Source organism: Neomonachus schauinslandi, chromosome 6 (assembly GCF_002201575.2).
Source record: "Neomonachus schauinslandi chromosome 6, ASM220157v2, whole genome shotgun sequence".
Taxonomy (NCBI): Eukaryota; Metazoa; Chordata; class Mammalia; order Carnivora; family Phocidae; genus Neomonachus; species Neomonachus schauinslandi.
Genome location: NC_058408.1, coordinates 102901833 through 102921816, shown reverse-complemented (window position 1 = coordinate 102921816; position 19984 = coordinate 102901833). Strand labels below are relative to the sequence as shown.

Genomic DNA, 19984 nt, shown 5'->3' with positions numbered 1-19984 from the left:
GAGAAAACTATGTAAATACTTTAAAAATAATCCTAGCAGAAGTGTGAAGTATGAACTTAACTAGGAAAGAGACTGTTGGCAGAGAGATCAAATTGGAATCTAGTGCAATATTTTAGGAGTGGTTCTCAAAGTGTGGTCTCCGGATCACCTAAGTCCCACTCTAGACCTACGGAATCAGAAACCGGATAGGGCCCAGCAACTGTCTTTTAACAAGTCTTCCATGTGATTCTGATGCATGCTCAAGTTTGAGAACCACTGTTCTAGGTGATAGATAATAAGGATAGGAAAGAGAAAAAACAGGTTTAGTGATTTGATGTGGGTGCTGATGAAAAGTTAGGCAGTTAAGGACAATTCTGTGGCTTAAAGCTGAGGAAACTGTGTGGGCAATGAAACATGGGCTTTGTCCCAGACTCAGTTCATGTCAAGTGCTCTTCACTAGAGATTCTTATTGCTTTCTCTGGGGAGGATCTACTTTTAACTCCACTCCCACCTGTCAGTGGAGGAATACCAGCAAAGATCCTAGGTAGGACAGGACAGAAGTGCTGTTATTTGATGCACTGGACATTCACTGGGCATTTTGGCAAACCAAATTTAGACATCTACAGAATAACTTCAATATATTCTGTGAAATCTTGAGTGAAGCCTCTGACCTGTATGCTACTGCCTATTAGCAGGAACTGATTTACAGATTTACGATCTTGAGAATTAGTTTTCTTATTTGTATTATAAATACTTAGGAAATTGATATTAGATGTTGCTTTCTTTCCTAACACATGTATACTCTCCATATTTACCTCTGTTTTTTTTGAAGTAATCTCTATGTGTCACGTGGGGCTCAAACTCATGACCCATCCTAAGATCAAGAGTCACATGCTCTATGGACTGAGCCAACCAGGCGTCCCTCCATATTTACCTCTATTTTAAGTAACAGTAAGAAAAAGGTAGCTACGATCAGTCTCTCTGTCACTGGATTAGTTACATACACGTTAGCACAGGTTACTCTTTTTTTAAATTAAAAAATAATTTTTTTAGCATGGGTTAACTTTAAATAAAAGCGACCTGATACTAACGTATGGCCTACTCTGCTATTTCCTGACTCATTCCACACCTTCTGACAAAATCCTTTAATAAACAGTTTCTTAGATCTATTGACTAGAATGGTTTTTATTTGATGGTAGGGTACAAGTTTGCTTGCAGCTGGCCATGTGATTGATTGATTGATTCATAAAACTAATATTTACTGCATATTTACCCTATGCCAGGCACTCTGTTGGGTCCTGGGGATACACTGGAGAATAAGACACATGGAGTCCCTGTTCTCTTGAAGCTTATATTTTAATGAGAGAGATAAAAAAAAATCCCAAGTAATAAGTTAGTAATTAAGATAACTAAGATAATAAATAATAAGATAATTCTAGAGAGTGTTAAGTGCTGTTAAGGAAAATAACTGTGTGTAGCAGTAGAGAATAAGAGCAAAGGGACCCACATTACATAGGATAATTAGAGAAGAGGTGACTTTTAAATTGAAACTGGGAATGAGAAAGAGATAGCCATGTAAAGAGTAGGGGAAGACAATTCTAGACTAAGAGAGCTCCACGTGCAAAGTGTATAAGGCCTAAAAGAAGAAGACCAATATAGCCAGAGCATGTAAGCAAAGCTGAGAGCAGCATGAAATACAGATTCATGGATAGCAGATCATATAGATCCTTTCAGGCCACTACAGGAGTTTGGAGTTTTAGTCTTAGTTCAACTAGAAGCCACTGAAGCAAGGAAGTGAAGTAATTCAATTTCTTCCTAAAAGCGTTATTTTGGCTACTGTGTAGAAAATGGAATGGAGAGTAAGTAAGAATGAAAGTATGTCAGGCCTGGCCTAAAGTGATGGGAGAAAAGTGGATGGATTTGAGGTAAGATGATATGAGATATATTCTAAAAATTGTCTCAAAGAACTCACTGAAGGTATGGACAGATGGAAAGGAATGCATCACTTGTACACTGTTGGTGGGAATGCAAGCTGGTGCAGCCACTTTGGAAAACAGTATGGAGGTTCCTCAAAAAGTTGAAAATAGAGATACCCTACGACCCAGCAATTGCACCACTGGGTATTTACCCCAAACATACAAAAACACGAATTCAAAGGGTTACATGCACTCTGATGTTTATAGCAGCATTATTTACAATAGCCAAATATGGAAGCAGCCCAAGTGTCTATCCATAGATGAATAAAGATGTGGTATGTATAAACGCACACAATGGAATATTACTCAGGCATAAAAAAGAATGAAATCTTGCCATTTGCAATGACGTGGATAGAGCTACAGAGTATAATGCTAAACAAAATAAGTCAGAGAAAGACAAATACCATATGATCACTCACATGTGGAATTTAAGAAACAAAACAAATGAGCAAAGGGAAGAAAATAGAGAGAGAGAGAGAGACAAACCAAGAAACAGACTCTTAATTATAGAGAACAAACTGATGGTTACCAGAGGGGAGTTGGGTGGGGTGGTGGGTAAAATAGATGATAAGGATTAAGGAGGGCACTTGTGATGAGCACTGGGTGATGTATGGATTGTTGAATCACTATATTGTACACCTGAAACTAATATAAAACTCTATGTTAACTATACTGGAATTAAAATAAAAACTTAATAAAAAAACTGAATCCTAGGTTTCCAGCTTGAGATTCAGGGTATTTCACGTTCCATGTATTGTGTGATAGATGGATTGTACTGTAGGGAACACTTTTAGGACCATAACTATGAATCCCTGATCGGCGGGAAGCCTGCTTCCCCCTCGCCCACTCCCTCTGCTTGTGTTCCCTCTCTCGCTGTGTCTCTCTCTGTCAAATAAATAAAATAAAACCTTAAAAAAAAAAACAGGATGATATGTTATAATCATAAATCCATATCCTTTCTTTTCCCTCTGCTTTTGAATACTTTAATATAGAATAAAGATATAAAGGGGCACCTGGCTGGCTGAGTTGGTAGAGCATGCAACTCTTGATCTTGGGGTCATGAGTTCAAGCCCCATGTTGGGCCTAGAGCTTACTTAAATAAAGAAATAAATACAACTGTGGAAAACCAATTTCCTCCTCTATCTTCTGAAAAATTAAAAGAAAGAGCTCTGGTGGTGTTCCATGATGTAACAAAACTTTATAATCTATTATTTCATGGCTTAAAGACTTAATTAACTCAGGGCAGAATTTGGCTTATAACTACATAGCATTTCAAAGGCAAAGAACTGCAGCTCTCTGGGACGCCTGGGTGGCTCAGTCGGATAAGCGTCTGCCTTCAGCTCAGGTCATGATCCCAGGGCCCTGGGATTGAGCCACATGTCGGGCTCCTTGCTCAGCGGGGATCCTGCTTCTCCCTCTACCTGCTGTTCCCCCTGCTTGTGCTCTCTCCCCCTCTTACACAAATAAATAAAATCTTAAAAAAAAAAAAAAAAGGGCGCCTGGGTGGCTCAGTTGGTTGGGCGACTGCCTTCGGCTCGGGTCGTGGTCCCGGGGTCCTGGGATCGAGTCCCGCGTCGGGCTCCCGGCTCGGCGGGAGGCCTGCTTCTCCCTCTCCCACTCCCCCTGCTTGTGTTCCTGCTCTCGCTGTCTCTGTCTCTGTCAAATAAATAAATAAAATCTTTAAAAAAAAAAAAAAAAGAACCGCACCCCCCCAACATCTTTCACTGCCCTTTTTGACAGAGTCTGTTGCATCTAGGCTTTAGAAGAGGTCATCTCTCAGATTATCATTATTTTTATTAGTCATTTAGGCAGATTGGGGCAGTAGCACCAGAGGGCATGGGAAGTTTACTATAGTGCAGTGAATAAATGATTACAGCTATGAGAGGAAGACTAATTTTAAATCTAATGGTCAAACTTGTAAGTTTTCAATTTTGTGTTCATCATCCCAGGTGAGTGATTTTTTTCAGACTATGATGTTTTTCTAGCCATTTGCAAGAGGGCAGGTAGAGTGTTTATATGAATACCTTTCATCAAATTTAATAGCTAGTTCAGTTTCTATAGAAAGTAAGCAACCCCTCAGTCTGACCTTTCCTTTTACACAGATGTGCATCAACTTTTATCTTTAAGATGATGACTAACTTATAGCAGCTAGAATATTTTAGATTCTTCTTTAATGAAGAATGGTATTTAGGAACAAGGGTGGCATTGACAGTTTTATGTGTCTAGGTCATGTTGTGCTACAAAAACATTTAAGTTTAATAAAGATGTTAACAGGATAGTTTTTCTACAACATGTGTTTTAAATATTTTGTAATTGCTTTACTACTTCTTTAAAATTGATGTTTCAGAAAAATCACTTACTTCTGTTGGTATGAGTATAGATCAGTGTCCCTTTACATTGTGTTCTGGTGTTAGTCTAATTACTAGACTGAGAAAAAGTCTGGAAAACCTTTACCCATTAAATTCATATATTTAACAAGTCACAACCTTGAAATCTTGCTCTACCTGAAAGCAACATTAAAAGTGCTTGACTATTATTACTAGAGGAAATTTTTAATAAAAGCTAATTAAGCTACAAAACTCCCAAGCGGTTAACTGATTTTAGGGGCTAAATTTCTGGTACTTCTAATTATCCTCTGATGGCTTTACTTAGTGTTTCACAACCATGACAGATGACAATGAAAAGCTGCAGTGAAATTCATCCACCCTGACACTGTGCTAAGCACCGGTTTCCCCCTCTCCAAGTTAAATCGATACTCTGTTTGAGTAAACACATTTACAGCTTTATTAGGATGTCTTGCTTGTTCTGTAACAGCTACTTGGAGCTGTGGTAACAAATCGACTCAACTCAGTTAAAACCTAGAGAGCTGGGTAAGAGGCCCATCGATAAGGTTGTTATAAAAATAAACTGCAGGAGATCAGAAAGCTGGAGCAAACAGTCTGGTAAATGTCAATATTTTCCTTTACAGAGGATGACAAAAACAGTGAAATCATGTGGAAAGTCTTTTTTTTTTCCCCCTTAAAAACGTTTCTTGTTTCAGTTGGATAAAAGCATTTCTACTTTTTGTGCACAACTCTTCTGAATGAAATTTTTGCTTCCTAATTCCCATGTGCATCTGGAACAGGAAGCTGATGTAAATATTTGGTATTTTCCCTGCCATTTCAGCTACTTTATTTTCCTTCATATTTAGAGGTTTATTTTGGTCATCGGTGACTCCGTAAAATGACCTTATTCAAGTTATCTGGAGTACCTGGTGGCTCAGTCTTACCTTCTTTTTATTAATTAAACAAAACTTTTGTCATCTATGTTTGGGAGGTAATTGCCGTGTAGTATTCTCTTGCTATAATATATCTTTGAGACCTGATGTTGTACTTTCCAAATTAGAACTCCTATATTTATGTATTTAACAAGACCAAACAGTGCTAGCTTTAGACAGGCCACACAACCTCCTGACTAGTAGTACATAAAAATGTCTGCTACCTATTAGGAGCAAGCTTCTACAGTGGCGAGAGCGCTACCAAACAAGAGCTCTCATACCCTCTTTTCAATGTTCACAGGTTGCTCAAAGGACTAACATCTGGCAGGAAATTCCCACTTCAATTTGGCTAGCTTAGACTACCCAGATGTGACAAAGCAATGGTTTCCCCCAGCGGAAAAGTGCTCTGCATGTAAAGTTTTTGTCTTTCATTTTCTATGTGGCCTAGTTAGTAAAATTTTGTTTTGTTATGCTTTGACTTCATGTTGACTACCAACTAGTCATGAACTCAAGTAACAAGTTATGACCCATATGCTAGAAAACACAGATTTTTCTGGGAAAAGAAAGTCAACAAACATTACATTTTGAAATAACTTAAAAAGCTACTTTGCCTGCTAGGGTAAGGTCTGACTTAGTAGGTATTTGCATAATGAAAACCAAAGCCTAAGTGGTGTCAGATGGTGCAGGGACTGACACGGACAGGAAGTCAATTCAGAGCAAAGGCTCCTTTGCAATAGCTCAGCACCACACATCCTCCCATACAAAGTGAGCAACTGAGCAGCACGGTAAAACATATAGGCAAGTGGCCAGTGCTATAACTATGAGGATAACTTATTTCCTTTTTCTGGTGACTGAAAATGGAAACCTGTTTGATTCTGTTAAAATGGCATGGGATACTGCATGCAAATTAAAAAAAAACTCCAAACCCAAAAACTTTTAAATGCCCCCAGTTCAGGAAAGACCCTGAAGAGGACCACGAAACAGTATGTTTTACTCGTATAGGTAAGTTGCCCTTCTGCCCCAACCCCTTTCAAAATACTGCTTTAAAGATCATTCCTCCTCATGAAACAAAAATGTACAAGATCAGGTTAGAATTTGAATTTTCAACCTAATGTGTGATCTCTTGATGTGGTTCCCAAAACAAAAGTGTGGCATATGCTTCTGTTTATAAGTTGAAGTCAAACATCTTGGATACCCACATGCCAAGAAAAAGTACATCAAAGGCTTCTATCCATTTGGGATATTGACTCTTGACTTCTATATTTCCAAGAGGCCTATATAACAGACTGCTCAACAGACAACTTTCATTTGGGTTATTAACATGTATAATTACTGGACCATGAATTAACAAGTCAGGAGATCTGGCTCCTAATATTGCATATTTGCAATTAACTCCTTTTCTTTGGGACTCACTTTCTTCATCCATCAAATGGGGACTTCTGAACAGATCATGGTTTTCACACCCAACATTGACTTATTCCAGGTAGTTATTTTATGAGCCACCAAATAAAATGTAGGTAAGGCCAAATGAGGATTTGTTTAATCTCATTTCATTCTGATTCCGATAAGACCTCAAATGAACATAGTTTCACGACTGAAAACAGTTTAAAAACCTGAAAACCAGAAAATGTGATTTTTAAAAATATTCCCTCTCAGGGAATGGCTCAGTCAGTTAAGTGTCTGCCTTTAGCTCAGGTCATGACCCGGGGTCCTGGGACTGAGCCTCGCATCTGCCTCCTTGCTCAGCGGGGAGTCTGCTTCTCCCTCTGTCTGCTGCTCCCCCTGCTTGTGCTCTCTCTCTGACAAATAAATAAATAAAATCCTTAAAAAAAGTATTCCCTTTCAGCACTAACATATTAAGTATATAGTTAAAAGCAAAAAGACTCATCAGGACAAGGTCATACCTGCTAGAATAAGGAGATGATAACAAGCTTATTTATGTGAGCTTATATATGTCCTAATTCATAAGCAAGATAACTAATATTGTTATTATTTAACTCAACTGAAAAACTGTTATTTGATCAAATGACAAGTTCTCAAAGCAGGGTGGTTCTAAAATTTTAAGAGCATTTGATGAAAGAAACTGGTTTTTAATCTGCCATTTATTTCATAGACTAGAAATAAAACAAACGTATCTCATCTCTATAAAATGTCAATGTTAACTGGATAATTAAATGAAAAATAAATTAAGAGCCTGTGTTCATACCATAGATTTGGGAATTCATATATCTGAAGTGAGAATAGTTGTAAATTTAGTAATTGTGTAGCTAATTTTTGTTTTATTCAGACCTACTGATGGTAAATAGCTTTACAACATCAGAGGTTATGTTTTATACAAATTTTCATATAAGAAGTTTGGCAAGTTGTTTCTAATGACTTATTTACCATGACTAAAACTTCTGTTAGGTCCCTGGGTTGGCCAGGCTATGTATCAGCACTATGAACCTGATTTTATTTATTTTGATTTTATTAATTACAAAGTCAATAAAAGGTACATTGTACCAAATTCAAACATAAATGAGACAAGATTTAAAACTGAATACATTTAGCTTCATGAAAACTTACTATATTGCTCCTACCTTTTTTCATCTTGGTATTGGCTGATAAAATCTGTTAGGTTATATCATAGATAGGCATTAGTCTATGGACTAGTGTTTAGAAAACCATTTTGGTTATTTCTCCTCCCTTGGAGGGGAAGATAAGATGATATACTAATAGAGCAGAGTATAACAAAATAATTAGGGGTAAGAACTCTGGGGTCAAACTCTGAGTTTGAATCCAGGTTTTCACTGTGATTTTGGGCATACTTAATCTCTTGTACCTCTGAGACTAGAGGAACTATCCAGCTGAGCCTAGGCCCAGGTGCCGATGAACAGATTTGTGGAGCTAAGTAAATGGTTGTTGTTTTAGGTCAAAAAGTTTTGGGGGTAGTTTATTAATTATACAACTAATACATGTTATATGAATCAGACAGATAAGGGTGGATAAAACTGACCAAGTCCATGTAATAGCAGCTGGGGCCACTAATGAATTTAAGTGGGTTCCATTTGACTCACAAATATTCTAAGGCAGGAAGCTGATACACATATATTTTGCCATGTCACAGTTTTAAGAAAATTAACTTTGCTTAAGACATTTCCTCTGGTCCTCTGCCACTAAATACAATCTTGTAAACATCAACATTGTTTTCTTGGAATAAGCATTTCTTAGTAATCTTCAAATATAGGAAACTTAGGTTCATATTTGAGCTTCAGGGTCGGATAGTCTTCATGGCTCAGACTATCTTTGTCGTATCCAAACTTCCAGAAGACAAAGTCCTTTGAATGCCATTATCTATTTATAATTGCTTCGAGGTGAAGGCCATCCAGGATACTAGATCTTTGAGGAAACATTCATGCTTGTGAGAGATTCCAGACTTTACAACTTAAAATCATCCAGTATTCCATGTGAACTAAAGTTATTTCTCTTTTTTGTCATGGCTTGAGAAGCATCTTTACCTCTTTTAACCAACAAAGGCTTAAATAATCTTAGGCAATGTTCTTGAAATTTGTTCCTGGTCCCACATCAGCTTTTCTAAATGTCTGGATGTTAACACTAGAATAGCATGTCATGAAGTCTTCTATGAGTGTGCAAGGTGTGAATCTCCCCTCCACTTCCATGAATTTGAGCTGCTATCTGTTATGAATTTCATATTCCTAATGATGAAGTCAATTTCATACCTCATTTGATGGTTTTAAGGAAAATCGCTGCTTAAGAAATCAAATACCAAAGATGTCCTACTTAAGACAGGGACCAGTATTATTGTTAACAGACAGGGAAAGGTATTGTTTCCTTGGGTGTGGGTGTGGGATGGGTAAGAGTATGCAGTTCTCATCTTGGTCCCCATCAAATAAATCCTCTGCATACAAAGGTCCTATGAAAGTTCTGATGTTTGAGTGAATTAGTGTGAGAAATAACATATTTAAGTTATTTTCTAGTTTTCTGAGTTGGACAGCTAAGAAAAGAGGTGGTGCAGAAAAAAAAAGAAAAACACAAGAATTCTGCACCACTTCTTTGCAGAGCACAATTTAGCAGCAATTAAGAAGAATGGGAGAGGGGCACCTGGGTGGCTCAGTTGGTTAAGCGACTGCCTTCAGCTCAGGTCATGATCCCAGGGTCCTGGGATCGAGCCCGCATCAGGCTCCCCCTGCTCTTTGGGGAGCCTGCTTCTCCCTCTGCCTCTGCCTGCCACTCCCCCTGCTTGTTCTCTCTCTGTCAAATAAATAAGTAAAATCTTTAAAATTAAAAAAAAAGAAGAAGAAAGGGAGAGTAAGCTACACATGTTTGGGAACAAACAAACAAGGTGAGCCTAGAAAATACAAAGATAATTTAGAGAATCCCCACGACTCTCCAAAGTACAGCCATGTGCTACATGAGAAGGAAATAGCATCCTTGTTTTAGAAACTTAAATCTTTTTTTCTTAACCAAAAAATTTTTTGAAAATGAATTAGAAAGTAAAATTAATGCTTCTTTTTATTAGATGGGAACTAGGATAATTATTTACATTGGGATTGCTAAGTGGCTTTAATAGTCATGTGTATGCTATAGGTATTATCTTTTAGGGTAATATATTTTCCCTGCTAAACCTGTCATGAGAAACTTAAAAAGTATTAGAGGTAGCACACTTACTTTACTGTCATTCAAAAGAAACTGCTCTAAGCTATATATGGCTCTTAACCACATTTAACGAAGCTTTTTTAATCCTAAGAATGTTGGTCCTTGGGTGAGGTCTTCAGTCTTTTATCGAGAGCTATATATGTGTGCTTGGGTATAATGTGTCAAAGGCGTACTCACTTTTAGTCTAAAGATGATTTGTAGGTCTAGTCCATATTCCTACAGCTGCCATAAAACATACAACTAAATTATATTAGATTAACACAGGCTGGTATTGACAGCCCACTGGGAACATATTGATTAGGTCCTCTTTCATGTTATTTGTTATGATTTTTCTTCTCAGTTTCATTTACTGGGAAGACACAGGGGAAGAGATTTCACCAGGAACAATGACAGTGCCTGTCACAAAATGTTCTCAATGTTTCCATTTGTTACTATGGCAGTGACAAAGAGGGTTCCAAATGAAAAGGCAGACCTGCTGTGACAAAGCACAGCAGGACAACAGGAAGAAATTTTCTCCTGACCTGGGAAATTAGGAAATCACACTTAGAGATTATAGAATTGTCTCCATTTCCAAGGGTACAATCGTACCACTTGGGCTTTTGAGGGAGCATGTGAAAAGGGTAGTTCCATCAGGCCTGGTTACGGACAAATAAAGGGCAAATGTTACAGAGTGCTTAAGCTCTCCAAATAGAACAGGAGGCATGCTTGTAGAGGCTAGAGGGAATTGTCACTGTTACCGAACCCCTGAGATGGAACTTTGAATTTAATTTATGTACATGTGGGATACTCATTTTAAAATTATACATGAAAATCTACGATGTACTCTAGTTGTATATCTCTTATGTGGCTAATAAGAACACATGGCACTCTGGTACTGGGATATGTAAGTAGCACATGGTAGATGAAGTGATGCTTTATCCAAGAGCTTGAAATTGGGACTGGAATATAGTTATGCAAAGTCACAAAAGACAGAAATACCCTTAAGCCAGCAAAACTTAAAGGTAATAGGAGGAATATATTATCTATCTAAAGATAGAATGTGTCAGTCAGAGAGGAGATATGTTAATAAGGCAATAAAATAGAGCAAAGAAAAAGAAACTACATAGTAAATGCAAAAGTTGCCATTGCCTCTCCATTCATGTTCGAGGTAGAGAAGTATGTTTCAATAGCTGGAGTATTTCCAATCCTAGTAGAAAGGCTTTCCCTAGCGTAGAGATGGAAGTTGGGGTTTTTAACCAATGGATTTTTTAGTATTTCCTACTGATAAGACCATCTCTATTGTAAGATGGAATGCATTAGCCTGGTGCTATTAAATGGTTGATTCCTGTAACTCCTTGTATTTAGATTCCATGCTGATCCAGCAAGTTTATGATCTGTCTTTCTGTATCTCTGTAGCGCAATCAATTCTACTGCTTAGCAAAAAGCTCCTGGTTCAAACTCACCAGGGACTATAGTCCTTCGATTATCTTTCCTTTCACTTTCTCTTTTTTTTTCTGCAACCATCTTACCCTAGAGTCCTCAGAATCCTATCAGATAACAAAAGCTCCTGTTCAATACATGAAATCATCTATTCAGATAATAGAAAGATTCTCTTTGGCAAAATCCAGCTTTTGTTAGTAAGGCTGGTCTGTGGCTCTCAGTCCTAATGATGAGATTTCCCTAAAAGTTTAGAAAAGCAATATAGTGCACTAAGAGCATTGACTCTGGAACCAGACTGCCTGGATCGAATCTTGGCTCTTGTACTCTCTAGCTATGAGACTTTGTGCAAGTTACCTAACCCCTCTGTGTCTCAGTTTCCTCATCAGGAAAATGGGGTTATTAATAACCTACTGCAGGGTCTCCTGGGTGGCTCAGCAGGTTGAGTCCAACTCTTGATTTCGACTCAGGTTGTGATCTCAGGGTCATGAGATTGAGCCCTGCTTTGGGCTCGGGCTCAGTGGAGTCTGCTTCTCTCCCTCTCCTTCTGGCCCTCCCCCTGCTCGTGCATGTGTGCTCACTCTCTCTCCCAAATAAATAAATAAATCTTAAAAAAAAAAAAGGCCCTGCTTCAGTGAGCTTTTATGAACATTAAATGAGTTAATATATGTAAAATGCTTAAGGTGCTTACTGGCTAGTAAGTGCTATATAAATGCTATCTATTGCTATACGGTACAGTTTGACTTACACAGAATGTGCTAAACATGCCAACATCAGTATTTCAATGCTAAAATGACATTAGAGTGTTCATGTCATTGCATGACTCAGTCTTTCAGGATCTGATTATCCTACTCAGAGTACGGTTAAAGTGAGAAAAATGGCTACCAGTAAAGTCCTGCCTAGTGTCAGCCTGCCTTCCACTTTCTCTATAGTGATTTCAACAGCATGTAGTGAAACCCAGTGTTTGGATCCAGGGTATGATGAAAGTGAATAAAGTGAGGAAGCTGCCAACATATTACACAAGGGGTTGACAAATTAGAGCCTGAGGGCCAAATCCAGCCTGTGGCCTGTTTCTGTATAAGTGGAGAGCTACAAAAGGTTTTTACATTTTTAGAATATTATAAAAAAACAAAAAGCAAGCAAGCACACAAACACAAGAATAATATGCAATGCAGCTTGTATAGGACTTGCAAACTTAAAATATTCACTATCTGACCCTTTACAAAAAAAGTTTGTGGCTCCCTGTTCCATACTCTTCCCTTACTACTTACTTCACTGTACCCCAATAATAAATACATAGGCAGATAGAGTGAGATAAAAAAGAGGCTGATAATCCTGTAACAGAGAGCCCAGGTGCTTTGGTGAGGTAGTTCATTTATTATCCTTACCACAACACAAATGGGTACCTAGCTGTTCCTACTTCAGTACCTTAAGAATGACTTCTCTCTCCCTCAGAAAGTCCGTATGTTCTTACCTAGTACTGGAAACATTATAGGTAGTTAGGTGTTCGTCAAGGAGTCTGTTTTTGCAGGGCTAGGTGGCCCAGGACCCAAGGTAGTGACTAATTAGGTCACCATCATATTTATGATGGCCTCACAATGTGCCCTACTAAATATTAAAAAAAAAAAAATAGAATACTTACTGTTTTAAATATTTAAAGTACTTAAATAATGCACACACAAGGGATAAGTTTACAGGTTATGTACTAAGATTCCTGGTTTAACCAATTTTACACAAGAAATCCATAGTGTTTCCTTAATGTATTATAGAATTTAGCCCAATTCTGGATAAGAGATTTTTAGCCTACATGACTTCATAGCTCTGAGGAAATATGGCATAGGAAAAATAGCTGGAAAATAGCTAATCAATGAGGAAGCCTTTCAGAGCAAAGACACAAAAGATACAAGCATGACAGTAGAGTAGAATGCTATCTGTGGTATGTACTCTTTCCAAAGAATAAGGCATGGGGCATGCTATGAGTCTACTGGTTAACAGCTCATTGAAAAGTAGGCATGAAATTTCAAAGAAGAAAATACGAAAAATTTATCTCGGTGAAAAAGAGCATTAAAACAAAAGAATATCTATATTCGAAACAATACTATGTTAAAACCATCACATAATTTAAATTTCCCATGATTCAAATTATCTTCCCAGGAAAGGAGGACAAGGGTCAATTCTATTTGCCTTTGTTCCTTGTTCAGCTTGATGTTATAAGAAATAAAGAGAGATCAAGAGAGACTCTTCTGGATTATCATTCAGGAATCTAAAGTTTTCTAGAGACCACCGTCTAGCTTAATCACACTTAACTAGAAGGGGTTTAGACATATCAAAAGAACTTTTGAACCAGATTTTAGATCAATCTAATTCATCAAGCTAAGAATCTTCCAATTGTCTTCATCTTATTTTTGAGTACTCATTCCAAAAATGACTTAGTCCTTATAAATTGTGCCAGTTCTTACTAAGCCTGAACCAGACAAAAATTTAACCCTTCCTAAAGTACATTTATGAACATTTAACTATTGTCTTAGAAACAGATGTTTTAATCAAATGATATAATCCACAGACATCATCCTTAGTTAATATCCACCACAACTTGTTTTGAAGAACATAATATGTTAACATTTAAGCCTGAAGGCCTAAGAATATACTATATACTGTACTTGATACAGCTTGTTTATGCAATATTCTCGCAGACACAATTAATCTTGTGAAAATGACTGGGGTACAGCACAATAGCAAATTATCTTTGAGCCCAAAATAAGTATTTTTCCAATAGTAAAATACCCTCATAATACTCACAGTGATAGTAGCATATGGAAAGAACATTAGGAGTTAATAATCTAAAAGAAGAAATCATCAAATTCATAAATCTTGAGTAAAGGCAAGGGTTAAAGGAAATGTTTAAATTATAAGTATGAAATAAATGAATCTGTACCTCCAACAAATGCATCTCCAGCTCCATTGGTATCAACAATTTCTTTCTGGTTTTGATCCAAGACAGCAAAAGCAGTGACTTCACTTTCTGCAAGTAGAGCCAAAGAATGCAGACTGACTTCTCTTTGTAACACTCAATACAGAAACTCACCTAGTGAAGTCTGAAGCTCCTGCACCATTCATCATTCAAAGAGAGAGACAACATGAGTTCCATATTCTCCACATGAGTACTTGGGAACCAAGGCAAAGTCATCTGTACACAATGCTTTTTTTTTGAGTAATTTTCAGCATACAGATACTGTGTTTTGTTAGAGTTATACCTAGGTAGGTCACATATTTTGGGAATGACTGTAAACCACAGCAGTACCTTTTTGGACAGTATAAATACGTGAACAGAAACTACGAGTGAAAGGAAGATTTGTAAGGACTGGATCATGGATCTCTAATAAAGCTTCAAGCCTGACTGCATTCTTGGCAGTGAAATCTTGGATACAGTTAAAGAGCTGTAAATTTAAAATATATAAATAAAGAGTCTTGGGTGTTTCTCTACAGAAAATCACAATGGTATGATAAAAACATAACTACTATTCTGTTATAATTCTTCATGCCAATGTTAAGAATTACTGATTTTACTTGGCTTATTACAAATAACCGAATCTGGTTACTTTTAACAAAGGAGTCGCTATTTCCTTTAAACTGTCAACTAACAAAAGGGAAAGCTAGGTAGAACAAAAGGGACAGTGCAATGGATTCTTGTCTTATAGCAGTCTGGACTAAGGCTTGATTGTTTTGACTATAAAGTAACCTAATACAGTACTTTAAACTTGGCACATGCCAGTGGAATGGAGTTATTTGTGATGAAATTTGGCCCAGAGGACATCTGCAAAAGATTGGACAGTGCTTTTTATTGGTGGCTGGAACTTCTGATATCACAAATTTGCATCCCTTATGGGGACAGATGTGGCCAAAAACTTGTAAACTTCAGTCTCACCTAAGATCAAGAGAGACGGAAAAGGAGATACTGAGCACCTTAGGGTCTTAATAAAGAACCCAAGAATCTCAAAAAGCATATTCTGTCTGTCTTCTGTTACCTGGTACTAATGGATACTTTCAACAAGAGATAAGCACAGATACGATAATGAAAAAAAAAATCCTACTGGAAAGATTGATATTCAAGAAGAGGATTCTTCACTTAGTGATCCCTTTTGACCATATGACTGTAGATGCTAAAAGACTCCATATCAGAAGCATCTATTTAAACTCTTTAAGTAACTAACTTTCCACACTTTTTAACACCAGGACCTACATGGTAGTTAGCAGGATTTTGATTAATTGGAAGTTAAGGCATAAATATCCAGGATTAAATTTTCTAGGGAGTATGCAGTACACACTGCTACACAGGCGGGAAAAAAAAAAAAAGCAAGCAGACTTTACTAGAAATAATTAGGAAAGGGCTACAGTCTGATTTAGGAAAAAGGACTATACCATAAATATTTATAAAGAAATCTGATTTTATTACTTCCAAGTACAAGTCATACTATAAAGAGAATTAACAACTATAAAGTCAGAACAAACAGCCACTAAATAAGTAAAATGAGCTAGGTTAATAATGCTATTACCATTTATAATAGGGTTACATTATGTAATAATAAAATATGTCTATAAAACACTTTAGGTAATGTAAGTGTTAATATAAGAATTAATTACTGGATTACAGATTTGAAAAATAATTACATATAAATGGTAAGTAAGCCATAATTAGATATAATTCCTTGAGTTCTTTGTTAGAAAAAGTCATGGATTTTTGGTTGGGTAAATCTTTATTTATGAATAGAACCTAATTCAAAATGGAAGAGATTATGTGGAACTTTGCTCTTGAGAATCATGACTTCTTGGTTTAAACTACTGAAAATTCTAAATGAATGCAGTTTTCTGGATATATGTGTATATCCTTGAGATGTTTTATCCTTAAGTGACATAGAAGTTCAATTTCTTGTAATACAAAGAAAATTATTTTTAACCTTTTCTTTTCTTTTTTTTTTTAGAAATTTTATTTATTTATTTGAGACAGAGAGAATGAGAGAGAGAGAGCACATGAGAGGGGGGAGGGTCAGAGGCAGAAGCAGGCTCCCTGCCGAGCAGGGAGCCCGATGTGGGACTCGATCCAGGGACTCCAGAATCATGACCTGAGCCGAAGGCAGTCGCTTAACCAACTGAGCCACCCAGGCACCCGATTTTTAACCTTTTCTACTCATTAATGCAAATAAATATATAAGAATATCAAGACTGCAAAAGAGCTGTCATAAATTGTCATATAGTCCAGTCTCTATTATCTTCTGTATCTAGAGTTATATTATGAGAGCTCCCTTCAAAATAACGACCCTGAAAATTTGCAAGATCCTGAAATGTGTTCTAAATTATTGAAGGATTAAACAATGTTCAGTAATATTTAAGTTCAATTATGTTTGGAACATTCTGATTTTTTGAAATGAAATGATCTAAGTTAATTTAGAGAGCTATTTAAAAACCCCCAACACATGGGGCGCCTGGGTGGCTCAGTCGGTCAAGCATCTGACTCTTGATTTTGGCTCAGGTCATGATCTCAGGGTTGTGAGATCCAGCCCCATGTCCTCAGTCTCTGCACTCAGCATGGAGTCTGCTTGAGATTCTTTCCCTCTGCCCCCCCCGACTCTCTCTTTCAAATAAATAAGTAGATCTTAAAAAAAATACCCCACACAACTAACTTCACCAGCATGACCTATTCCACAGCCTTCTAGACTATGTATTGAATGAACATATGAAATACCTCACTAAATCTTAAGATACACTTATAGGCATTAACATTATTCAGCCTGTGAGGCCCAGGACACTCACAGGACTCATGTGGACCTAGTTTTCTTAGGTGTAAAATGGGGCTGGAGTAGCTACGGGAAGAAGTAGCTAAAATAGCTTTCTGTATTAGTTGTAGAAAAATGACACTGTCAGTTCTGATCAAATGCTTCTAAATAAGAGCTTAAGACAAGTTAGAGCCTTTTATTCCTGTGATTAATTCATTCCATAACTGGAAGCCTGTATGTCCTATTCCCTTTCACCCACTTTGCTAATCCCCCCATCTCCCTCCCCTCTGGCAACCATCAGTTTGTCCTCTGCACTTGTAAGTCTGATTCTGCTTTTTGTTTTTTTATTCATTTGTTCTGTTTTTAGATTTCACATATAACTGAAATCATATGATACTTCTCTTTCTTTCTCTGACTTATTTCACTTAGCACAATACCCTCTAGGTCCATCTATGTTGTTGCAAATGGCAAGATCTCATTCTTTTTATGGCTTCATCATATTCCATGTGTTCCTTATCCATTCATCTATCATTGGACACTTGGGTTGCTTTCATATCTTGGCTATTGTGAATACAGTCCATGGTACTGGAATAGCGTTGTATGGTGACAGATGGCAGCTACATTTGTGGTGAGCATAGCATAATATAGAGCTGTGGAATCACTCTGTTGTACACCTGAAACTATGTAACACTGTGTCAACTATACTCAGATAAAAAGTTTTTAAAAAGTAAAGTGTATAATACATGGGAGAATATTTCTAATACTATATGGAATTACTAATAAAAAGAATTAGTGATTTTTTTTACAGCTAATGACCTTTTTTGTTGTTAAAGATTTTATTTTTAAGTAATCTCAACATGGGGCTTGAACTCATAACCCAGAGAGCAAGAGTTGCATGCTGCATCAACTAAGCCAGCCAGGAACCCTATATGATTTTTTATACCTTAAAAAAAAAAAAAAAAAAAAAAAGTAAGTCTTAAGAGCCACTGTTTCTCAAATCTTTCCAAACTTCTGTAAAGTGAGAAGGAAAAGGATTGGTAATAATTATTATTCCTATTTTCCAGATTTCTGTAAAACCACAAAATCATAAGCTTCCTTGAGTAGACAGGAAAGAAAAAAGAACAATTCAGTTGATACCAGATTTGCTTGGTATCATTTATTAGATAAGATCCGCAAGGCACCTTCATCAAGAACAATGAAATTTAGCTTACTTAAAATACAAAATAATAAAAATCAGACATTCTCTGGCCAGTTTATATAAGCAAATAATTTACTCTTCACTTTGATATAAGCTTCACTACCTAACTTAGAAGGGCAGTCTGTCTAGAATGAAAACATCTTCACACGCCTATAATGCTAAGTCAATTATGGTAGAAATAGTAAGTTCATACGATATCTAACTGAAAAAATGATAAAAAATTCAGTCACTCAATGCCAAACAACTAGATTAAATGCTTCTGTAGCTTTACCGCTACTAAATTAACTATATGTTTTAGCACTGTATACCTATAACCCCATGATAATTAATATCCTTAGAAAATTTTGTTCAAGATATTTTAAAGTGCCATGTTTCATCACTGCTTTTTTTGACATCACCTCTAAATTGTAGGAAAGATATAACGGTTGAAGATAGAGAGCAGGACGAGGTATTTTCAACCCCAAGGTAGACTGTAGTCACTCTGCCACAGCTTCTGACTGAGCATCACCAGGCTTGGAAAAGATAGAAAAGTGATGGCAAAATCTTCACCACCAAGTGAAAAAGTAGGACTAGGTAAAAACTGGAACTCTTGAGATTCTTAAAAGAGGCGCCTCTACCTTGGCCATTCCTTATAATGAGGTAATTTCCAGAGTATAAATGCTTTTGTTTGCTTGGTTTATTTTTTTTTAACCTTTTATTTGGGCATAATATTATTTTATTTATTTATTTTTTAATTTTAAAAAGATTTTATTTATTTATTGGACAGAGAGAGACACAGAGAAAGAGGGAACACAAGCAGGGGGCAGTGGGAGAGAGAGAAGCAGGCTTCCCACGGAGCAGGGAGCCCGATGCCGGGCTCGATCTCAGGACCCTGGGATCAGGACCTGAGCCGAAGGCAGACGCTTAACAACTGAGCCACCCAGGCGCCCCGGACATAATTTTAAACTAACAGGAAAGTTTGATGAAAAATACAGAGAACTCCTATATAACATTTATCCAGATTTACCAGTTTTTAACATTTTGCCACAATTTTTTATCAATCCTTCCATATATATGTACATATTAATTATTATTAATTCTTTTAAGCCATTTGAGTGTAAGTTGCTTATATCATTCCCTTTACTTCTTAATAATACAGTGTGTATTTCTAAGAAATAGATATTCTTTTAGGTAACCATGATACAGTTGATAAATTTAAAAACTTAATATTTTAATTTTATCCAATCTATATTCCATATTCCAATTTTGTTAATTGTCCTAGTGTCTTTTACAGTTTTTTTCCCATTAACTACAGGATCCAGTCCAGAATCACAAATTGCTTTTAGTTGTATTTGCTTGTTTTTAATTTAACGTTTTGAATAGGTAATGCACACATATAGTTAAAAAATACAAATATTAAAAGGTAGCCTATAAAAAAGTTCTTTCTCACTTCTTATCTCCTATTCAACCAGTTTCTAATCCTACTGCTTTCCAATCTGATTATCACTGTTACTGCTTTTCTGTATATCCTTCCAGAATTTCTCTATGCATATACAAGAAAACATTCTTATTTTTTTCTTTTTTATTCTTTTTTTTTAAAGATATTATTTATTTATTAGAGAGAGAGAAAGAGTGAGTGAGCAGGAGGGAGAGGGAGAGAGAATCTGAAGCAGACTCTGTGTTAAGCGTAGAGCTGGATGTGGGGCTCGATCCCACAACTGCAAGATCATGACCAGAGCCAAAACCAAGAGTC

General features: G+C 36.7%; 1 protein-coding gene across 2 annotated transcripts in view; it reads right to left on the bottom strand.

Annotated features, from left to right (window-relative positions):
- Positions 1–19984, bottom strand: part of ADK (adenosine kinase) — a 507044-nt gene that overhangs the window by 20351 nt on the left and 466709 nt on the right. For both annotated transcript variants that reach the window (XM_021699549.2, XM_021699550.1), the window contains exon 10: positions 14219–14305. In XM_021699549.2, the coding sequence (XP_021555224.1) occupies positions 14219–14305 (87 nt within the window). The remainder of the gene's footprint in view (positions 1–14218; positions 14306–19984) is intronic.